We start from the raw sequence: 10,407 nt of genomic DNA on the forward strand, positions 1-10,407 counted from the left end.
TGTAAAAGAGCCTAGGTAATCTGTTTCTCCCATAGGCACCATATGGGGTACCTAACAAGTTATTTACCTTGTTTTCCCCACCTACAGAATTGAAACACTATCTCTCTTCCTAAGAAAGGTGGGATAACCTTGTTGAGAGAGCACTTGGAGATCCTCATGCTGAAGATGAAGTAGAAGGTCCAAGTACTACTAGCATTATGCTGACTATAAAAATCATCCTGGAAATGCAATGGAGGGCAAAACCCAAGGAAATTAGAAAGACAGAATTTAAAGCTTAGGGAGCTGGCAGGACAAGAAGAACTCTGGAAAATCACAGCAAAAATTCTCAGGACAGTATCTTTTTCCCATGCAGAAAACCCAAAGCAGTGAATAGGAAGAACTCAGTTCCTGCAATCCTCAACAGAAAGACAACTGCCTTCAAATCCACAGGGAACATTGAGGTTGTCCACTTACTGAATGAACTGAAGTCCTTTCTCTATTTCTTGTTTTCTCTTCTGTCTCTCCATTATACTTGGCTGTGGAGGAAGAAGAAAAAGAAACAACACAAAATGAGTCATTTTAGGTCTTGCTGGCAATTAAACAGCACAGTATTTTGTTTGTGCCTGAATTTACTACTAACAAAATGTTCCAGAGCAGATGCCCTGAACACCAAAGCCCATGATTTATCCACACTGCAGATACAGAACAGCAAGCAGCTCACTACCAAGTATCTGCTTTTTCTCACATGCCACTGACAGGATACATGGGCAAAGAGGAATTACTTCAATTTGAGCTCTCTACTTAGGCTGTCAGTAAATAAAGCAATGGGAACCAACTGTTATCATCACTGCCTTCTAGGAAAGAGAAAAAAAACAACAACAACATTTTCTCTGCACTGGCAGTCATTTTAGGAATTTGTGCTGAGACCCTCCCATGATAAGCAACTCTGATCAGTGTTTACCTGGGACAGATTTAAACTGGTTTACTGCACAGCATATGAAACAAGTAATCTACGTAAGGTGTATGGAGGTACATCAGTGAGAGACATGAAGGAAGGAGATGGAATTGCTTGGCATGGTCCACATAAAAGAACAGCACTGAATCCATGCAATGAGGATTCCATGCTGAAAACCAGCAGGTTAGAGCAGCACAAACTAGGAAACACTCTTCTGGAGAGGGAAAGAGCCCCATCCTGCAGCATTTTAAAGTTGGGGTGGGCAGTGCCTCAGGAAGGCTCAAGAGAGAGTTATCCACACGTAGTCAGAGACAAATATGGGCACAGTAACTTTTCTGGTTTTGACCAAATCCAGTCTGGTCTCTGCAAGTATGATGGAGACATTTTGGAGTTATGACCTTTTTCTTACCTAAACCAGGCTTGAATCACATCATTAGATACATGATCTTCATCCCTGACCTTTCTCTAAGGTACACAGGTCTGCTACACAAGAAAAGAATAACAAAGGCGAGAAAGGATGACACTTTGTGCCAAAATAGAGTTGCTAGTGACAGCAAATTTCACATCAACCAGCTGCGACCACAAATGCTCAGCATCTGAGGAACAGGAACTTGAGGACAAAGGCAGCAAGCACAGAAACACTGAGATAAGGTGCAGTTGAAGACACTGTGCCTCCTCAGCATGGGATTGCCTCTGAAGAGACCATGATAAAAACTGATTTCTCTAACTCTACACTGCAACAACTTGGAGAACATTATCACCCAGTTCCCTTCGTTCCCTTCACCCACCATCCCTATCATTCTAAGATATCCTGCAGAATCTATGGCACATTCAATCTGGAACGGAGTGAAGAGGCCTTTAAGGTATATAAAAATCAATCCTGACAATTCAGCAAGCCCTTATTGATTGTGCTCTGTGCCACACAAAATGTAGAACTGATACCTGCCCATTACAAAGAAGGAGAGTTGGGGGAAGCGGGAAAGGCAGGAGTGAAAAGAAAGCCCAGAAAAAAGTGGCAGCAGAAGGAAGCAAGAGCTTGAAAGTGACACTGGACAGTTTGTAAGTCATCAGGCAATAAATTTGGGAGCAATCTGGTTCGAGCAGGAGGTAGAAGATTTTAAGCAGCTGCACTTGGAACAGGATGGGCAGCGCAGGAAGAAAGGGAAAGCCAACAGACAAGGTGAGTTATGATCAGCATCTCTACAAAGGCTTTCAACAGAAGTGATGAAAAAGAGCTGGTATACCCCAGCACAACACCAACAGAAGGCCTGGAATGATTTATAAATACCCTGAATCATGAGCAATCAGGAAGAAACAAGGAAATTTAACATGGAGACTTGTGAGGTTAATATGATCACTAATGCTACAGGCAGACAGGTTCGAGGGGTAGAAAAAGAGCCAGAGGCAATTCATTTCATATTTCTCCCTGTATGAGATTCTGCAAATACAGATAAAGTAAGAGAGAACAGACAAGGGGAAGAGCAGCAGTAGGAACCATTTCCACACAGACAGCAGCGAAAGACACAAAAGAAGACAGAGTAAACCCAGAGAACTGTAGGAGAACCTCAAAGACCATCAGAGACAAGAGCAGGTAAAGTCACCATGGGAAAGGACAAGAGATAAACTGGAGGGGGGAGGAGGCAAAAGAGTCAAGCGGACCCTCACAGAAGCTCATGGGGAAAGCACAGGGAGGAAAGAGAGATTTCCAGCTGTCTGGTCCCTGAATATATTGAAAGGCTTGAAGTGCTCCAAACAGCCCCATTTTGGACTCCCACCTATTGCATCCTCTGTCCATAGTCTAGGAGCTCCATTTCAGCTGAGGTCCAGGTATATTGCCTTGTCTGAGCTATACTGTGGGTGAATCTGTCCTCAGTCCTACCTCTAGGGCAAACCTATGACCCGCACCACAGGCAGCTTGTCTGGTCCTGTCTCTGTCACATTTCATGAAGTATTGTGTATAAGAGCCTTTTCCTCCCCCACCATGAAATCTGTCTGTCCAGACTCAAATCACCATCAGAATTCAAATCCAAAGTATTTATATCCCTGCTCCACCTCCTACTGCTGAACTCGTTGGTGGACCCTGGACCCAATTCACAATCACATCTTCCTTGGGACTGTTGATGGACCGTTGCTACCGGCATCTAGTTCTGACTGCACTGTTCAGATATGATGAGACTGTACCCTAGTGAGTGACAGCTTTGCTGGTGACTGTTATCACCTTTGGCTACTCACTTGTCCTCCCTTGAGGAGCAACCCTGCTCTTGCTGTTCCCTGAGCCATGAGCCATGCTGGAGAGAACAAAAGTCAGGGAAGTGAAGAGGCAGCCCACAGATCTGATGAAAATGGAGATTCTTGGTGACTGTGAGGAGAGCAGTTGAACACTGATTGGTCATCACAAAATCAGTGGCTGCAGTCCAAAATGCTGTGGCACACCTTTACAATTGTATATATCCACAGAACAAATCACCACCTCGAAAAACTTCTGATATGCACAGTCTACTTCTCTTTCTAAGCTCAGCTTTTAAAACACTCTACAAGAAGCAAAGAAGAGATCAGTACCTGTTCTCACGGCTACCCTGACCCCACTGCTAAAACATCCCACATAGTAGGATGTGGGCATGTGTTACAATGAGAACTGATTACTGTTGCTTGCCCACAGAGAAGGGTATTCAAACATTACTGACCCAAATCTGGAGTGCAGCCAAAGGACTACAGGGAATGGCTCCAGAACGTCTCCTTTCTAGAGTTACCCAACACTTCTTGCATCCCAGAGCTCCCCTTCTGTTTTTTCTCTCCTCACTACCATTGCCACTGCATCCAGCATGAATAACTCCATCCTTGCTTCCTGTGGATGGCTGACCAACCTCCTGCATCTAAGTCCCACAATACACAGCTAAAATTTGATCCTTGCTAAAAAATCATCGTAAAAAACAACCCTCTGTGTTTACTGCATGCTGTTTACTTTCTGCAGTCCTACCCTCATCTTCAACAGTGAATGTTCTTCAACCCAAAAACCCTCCATTGCCTTCTTTAGACATAAACCACGATGTCCCCTGATCTCCCCTCTTAGACTGTTGCTCCCTGATACTTCCCCACATTCCTCTCTCCTTGCAAGTGGATGACCAGCTTCCTCTGCTAAAGTTCTGTCACACATTCAGGCTTATGCCGCGACTTTTCACATAAGACTCATCTCCTCACAGCAACACCCTCAAAATGCACACCACGTGCTGCCGCCCCAACAACTTTTTGCACACCTCTCAGGAACAACTACCTTTCCCTTTCAACATGACTGCACACCTCCTTCATGCTCAGCAGACCCCTCCCCTGTCCTGCCTGCCACAACCACTGCTGAAGGCTGCCATTCAGACCCTTGTTTTGCTCTTCACACCTCCTCCCCCACCACAGCAAACTCAGTCACTTATGTCTCCTCTCATCATTCCAGCCTCTCCGCCATACTTCGTTCAACCCCCGGACCAAGCTGCACACTCGTTACGCTGGCAAAATCCAACACACAGCAAGCCACCCATTATGGGCAACACTTCAGTTCTGCTGCACACCATACCACAACTACTGCCTAATTAATTTTAAGCACAAAGGTTTTGTTTTCTCTGTCTTATAAATATTTTTAGAAACACAGCAGAAAACATTTCATGAAGCATTGTGTCTAAGAGTCCTTTTTTCCCCCCCACCAAATCTGTCTGTCCAGACTTGTCTACTCAAATCACCAGCAGAATTCAAATCCAGAGTATTTATATCCCCACTACAAAGCTCTTATCCTTTCAGTCCAGAGACATTTATATTTATCCTCTAAGCATCTAAAGAGAACTTTATTCACAGTTCATCAATGAGTTACAAACTATTTGCCAGACAGAAATAAAATGCTGCAGACAGGCAAAATGGTTTTCTTGTCTTCAGAAGAAAGCATGAGCCAGTAAACTTGGTGCCTGAATCACAAACTGGGTAGATATGCTCTAGATAGGCAGATGGGTAGAGATAGTACGAGATGAACAGAAAGATTTGTATTTACCTTATCAAGGACACAGGTTATTCATAACCCTGCCAGAGCTGAATTTGGGCAAAGTTTTTCGTACTGTATTTATGGGATGGCAATGAGTTCACACTTGACCGACTTTCAGGCTTTGACTGTAACATTTCAGCCAGAAATAAGTACACTGAGATGCAAGTGGCAGGTCGTAGAGCTGAGACTGGAGCTCCTGAAGGAAAAGGCTCCAGGATGCACTGATCTGCAACATGGGAGGTTTTCACTGGCTGCAGTTTGGTCACCTCAGTGGTGCAGCAGAATAGGTAGCTGGGCACACGTCAAACAAAGGACAAGCTGCAAAGCCCATTACAAACTTGAGCTCCTGTTCACTCCTGCATCTGCTTTCTGCCATGCCCCACTCCCTGGGTCTGAATGCTGCTCACAGCCAACAGCTCTTGGATTCCCCACCACCACGTTGTGCCCACCAGGCCTTACACCCCCATCCCTCCACACACCAGCCATCCCAAGGTACTTCCATGGCTGCTGTCTCACATCCCAGCACTCCACTAGTGCCACTCCTGCTCCCCAACACCACTGGGGTCATTGGAGTGCCACCAGCTTCACCCAGCAGTATTCACTGCACCCAGTGAATGCAGAGCGAGGTAGTGACAACCCCCTCACTCGTCACTGAAAATAAAAGCAGTGACCTTAAGTTTCCCCAGAAGGGGGACGGCAGTGGCAACTTAAGCTTCAAGAGACCACCCCAGCCCCCAACACCCTATTTTCCGTTCCCTTCAGCCTTGTGCTCCGCACATAACACCCCCATGTACCACAGGGCACCCTTTCTCCTGCCCCCACCGCAGCACAGCCAAGGAGCCGGGAGAGGGAGTTGGGGTGACACTGCCCGCCCCTCGGCCACTTGGCTTCGTGGCCACCCAGCTCGCCCTCCTCCGCCTCATTTGTAAAACTAAATCCCGGGGCTGTTTCCCACACGGATGGCGCGGGCGCCCTCGCTCGCCTCCTCCCCCCACCGCCAGCACTAGGCCGCCGATCCCCGGCCTTGCGTAGAGGCCGCCACTGACAGAGGCGCCACCTCGGCCGGCCTTGACGGAGAGGGGCCGCGGCGCCTTCCGCGCCCCCGGGGCTCTGCCGTGCGCCGGCACCCCAACATCCCCACCACCCCGGCCCCGCTGGCAGGGGCCTCCCGCGGCAGGAGACATCCAAGTTTCCCGGGAAAAGGAAAACAAACCAAAACATACTCTTCCTCCTTCCCCACTCCCCCACCCCCCGTTGGCTTAAATAAAAATCACACATCTCCAGAAGTCTGGGAGGCGGCTTTAAGAGGAAAAAAGAAAAAAAAAAACCGAACCCAAACCACATAACGTCCCCTGCCACCCGGAAACTGTCTAAAACATTAAAGAATTAAAAATAAACAAACAAAAAACACCAAAAACAAAACCAAAACACCATCTTCTTATTTGATAAACTTTAGAAGCCCCTACGGAAGACGCATCTAAAAAGCAATTCCACAAGGGCTTCTCTGCGGTTTCATGGGGTTTGTACCAAACAAGAGGGGGAAACTGCAGCCTAAATACAAACCAGAACACAGATCTCGAACCTACAAACCCCAAACAGGGACAAACACTATTAATACTAAGTTTTCCATATAAACCCAGGGGCTTTTCCCCTAGCTACCCAATTTTAGACTACTACATTTTTTTCCGGGGGGTGGGATTAGGATGTCTGACAATTTTTTTTTTTTGCAAACCCCATATTTTCGGCGGAAGAGGGGTTAGCTTCAAAATCTCACTCGTATTATTTATCACGAGGTTTTTTTTTTTTTTTAATTTGCAATTACACAACGTTTCATCTATGCATTTACTATCTGAAACCCTTACTTTCTAATGAAGCAACATCCAGATTTTCTTGTTTCTCAAGTCCACCCCTTTCTACATACACAAACACACACACATATAGAATTGGTTTAAGACAAAAATAATCCCCCCAAAATAAAAATAAAGAACTCACCTCTTCTCGGGTTTTCCCCCCCACACTATGTATAAACTTTCCTTGATAAATGGTATTGTATTACTAGAGATATTATTAATGTATTATTACTAAAAGTAATAATAATAGTAAGTGCTATTTAATTACAGAAGGCAGCATTCTGCTTCTGGATCGGCTGCCCCTGCAGCTCCCTCCATGTGCCTCCTGATCTCTTTACTTTCATTTCCAGGTCTCGCTCTCGCTCGCTCGCTCTCAGCTGCACCAGCAAGAGAAAATGCCTCCCTGCATATCCTCTGGGCCCTAGAGGCTACCGCTTTCCATTACAAAAATTCACAGATCTTTCCCTTGTGGCTGGTTTTGAGATTCTTTAAGGTGAATTAGGCTTAAAAAAAAAACCCCAACAACAACAACTAAAAAAAAAAAAAAAAAAAAAAAAAAAAAAAAAAAAAAGACCAAAACAAAAGGAAACAAAAAACCCAACCAAAAACAAACCACCAAAAACACCCCCCCAATTCAGCAGTCGACTCTCCATTCTAATTTTAATGCAACATTTTTTTCTTCCTGGTTGTCTTCACTGATATAAAAAATATATCCCAAAAGAAAGAAAAGCTGCATCTGCAGAGGGATTGCATGCAGACGAGTGCAGCAATGAACTGAATTATGAGGCACCCCCCAGGATTATCACATACGTGAAGCAGTGACCCTTTTGCCCACCCATATATGTTTGCTGGATGGGGGCCAGAGCCATTGCTTATGGCAGAGCAATTATCTGCTCCAGACAGACCTTACTTACTCCACCCTGCACTGCTGAGGGGTGTAAATAACATCTTCCGAAAACATAAATCTTTGGGTGGAAAGGAATACACACTGCATGTGTACGTGCGTGTATGTGTATATATATAGATATATATATATACACATATTCATATTCTAGAGTTTTATATTATACATTCTACATATAACCGTAATATATATACACACATGTATTACATATGTGCATATGCACATATATGTTTATTTTATATTTTATATTGTTTATATTTTATATTATTTTTGTTAATTGATATTTTATATATAAATATTTTGTATTTATGTATACACATGTGAGTTTAGGCACTTTTTTGGAACCATATTTTTGCCTTGTTTTCATCCCAAATCCCTCAATATTTCCAGAAAGTGAACTGAATCTCCACAGCAGTCCATGCCAGCAGAGCCCCAGGAACAGAGCTGCTGGTGGGAAGCAAAAGAGGCCCAGTGGCTCATGTTGTTATATCATGGGAAAAGGTTGTGAAGACACAGATACACAGACCACCTTGGATGGGGGGATTCACTCATCTCTATTCAGCTCCTCTATCACTAACTTAAAATAACCTTCTCAAATGAGTTCTATGATCAGCTCCCAGTACAACCTCCCTGGTAGAACAGGTTTTCCTCCCCCTAAAGGATTCTGTCTACCATCAGATTAATCATTTCCAGACTGACACTGGTTTAAATTACCAGCTTTTTTCCAATGTAATCAGTGACATGTTTACTCCTGAGTGTCTCACTTCTCTATTTACAGTGCCCCACAGGAGTGTCACTTTGTGCTTTGCAACTAAGCAACTCCAACAAGATTCAAAGGCAGGTAGAAGGAAACATCTGAAGTGTACTAAACTTGTTTAATATTTAAAATATGTTGAGCAGAAAAGGAAAGACTTTATTATATTGAGTAGGATTGGCTTGTGGCAGCTCTGTCAACACAATAAACTGATAAATGTATGAAATATAGGCTGTGAATTGTATAATGTATAATGACACTGGAGAACACTACATAATGCTCTTCACAATGCTTTATCACAATGCACTTTTTAAGATATTGATTATGATTCAAAGATTGGATCCATGGATAAGTCAATATTTATTTTTATTATCTCTTCATGAGACTTGTTCCCTCTTATTTTTAGACAGTGACACCGTGACAATGAGTAGAGTCTCACCAAGCTGGGCCTCTGGTAGAAGCTTCTGGGCAAAACGTACATTAAATGACAAATCCTGGAGAGGGATAGTTTTGGGTAGAAGAAAGGTGGAGCAGGTCTGGTGAGAGAAAGTAAACACTGGGAGAGCTGATATGTCAAATCACAGCGGCAGCCTCACAAAGCCATCATCAAACGAGGTACAGAGCCCAAGATACCTCAAACCCTGCAGCACCTCTGAAAGAAAACGACATCACAGCTGGATGAGAAGAGGAAAGCTTAAGAGGAGCGGAGGGGAAAGAGGAACAAAACGAAAATGTACACATGATCAAGACTTATGCTGGAATAAGCACTAATTTTTAATTCAAACACATTCATTTTCAAGACTGCATTTTCAATTGAATGCCATGTTGTACTTCCTTCCAGCGCAATTTGCTTTGCCTGTAAGACTGATAGGTGTTCTGCGAGGTCATGATCCCGCATGTACTGCTCCTCTCATGAAAAAACATCTTTCTTTAGTGGTTTATGAAGATTTTTACAGTTTGCAAGCATCATTATCGAGGTCTCATGTGCAGGTAGTCAGCAAGAGTCGAAACACCACAAATCCCTGCTACAAACTAGATACCGAGTTGTAGAAATTACTTTGATTTGTAAAGCTTTTCTTTTAGGGGGAATGTATAGCATATATGGAATCTATGCTACGATGGCACAGTACACCTACATTCCAACATAGCTCCACCTACAGTCAACAACTTTATTCTTGCCCCTCTGGCACAGGTAATTACCCAATATTTGGGAGAATGACAGGGAAGGGAATCAGATGCATTTAATATGGTCCTGTTTATTGCTAAAAATCATGAGGAACTAATAACCAGGGCCAAATTTCTTGCTTATATTTTCTGGATTCAAGCTCTTTTTCAAGATCACACTAATTTATTCCTTCATCAGCTCTGCATATTCAGGCAGCTTTATGCTTCTCACAACCAATCATAGCCTAGTCAGTGCCTAAGTGCTTCTTAATTTTCTTCAGCTGAAGAGAAACTCCTTATTGTTTGTGAGGTAAATGTTGCTTCAGTTTTCTATCTTGTTGCTGTACCGGTATATGGCTTTTATTCTTAAGCTGCACAAAGAAACCTCACTGTTTTTTGTATTCCCCCAGAAAGAAAAAGGCCTACCATGCACTTCCACCTCAGTGCAGTGTGCCAAGTCACCCAGGATCACCAATTACTGACATTCTTTTCTTGGGTCCATGTAAGCATTTGCTGTTGCTTCTTAAAAGCACAGTTGGGAAATTTGTGAGAGGCTGGAAAATGCCTCTTACAATGTTTTGGGATCAAATGGCAGAATAAATCCTGCTTATTACCCACCCCAATAGTGATCTCACCAGGTATCTGGCGCCTGAAATACATCAGTGCCTATAAGTTGCAGCTCGGAGAGAAGGGACTGAGGTGCTGTGCAAACCCACTGCAGTAGCAGGCAGGTTTACACACGGCTCACCTCACCTCATTGGATGTACTTTTGTTCCTATACTC

General features: G+C 43.9%; 1 protein-coding gene across 4 annotated transcripts in view; it reads right to left on the reverse strand.

Moving 5' to 3' along the window:
- ZC3H7B (zinc finger CCCH-type containing 7B) overlaps positions 1-7,200 on the reverse strand; it is a 46,464-nt gene extending 39,264 nt beyond the window's left edge. For 2 of the 4 annotated variants that reach the window (XM_050323880.1, XM_050323878.1), the window contains exons 1-2: positions 6,945-7,198; positions 454-515 (exon numbers count right to left, since the gene is read on the reverse strand). In XM_050323880.1, the coding sequence (XP_050179837.1) occupies positions 454-506 (53 nt within the window). In that variant the 5' untranslated portion in view covers positions 507-515; positions 6,945-7,198. Of the gene's footprint in view, positions 1-453; positions 516-6,944 lie in introns of all 4 variants that reach the window. The other 2 variants (XM_050323881.1, XM_050323882.1) reach the window with 2 other exon arrangements.
- Between the last annotated feature and the right edge of the window lie 3,207 nt (positions 7,201-10,407).

Source organism: Myiozetetes cayanensis, unplaced genomic scaffold (assembly GCF_022539395.1).
Source record: "Myiozetetes cayanensis isolate MyiCay16 unplaced genomic scaffold, myiCay2020 scf3, whole genome shotgun sequence".
Lineage (NCBI taxonomy): Eukaryota > Metazoa > Chordata > Aves > Passeriformes > Tyrannidae > Myiozetetes > Myiozetetes cayanensis.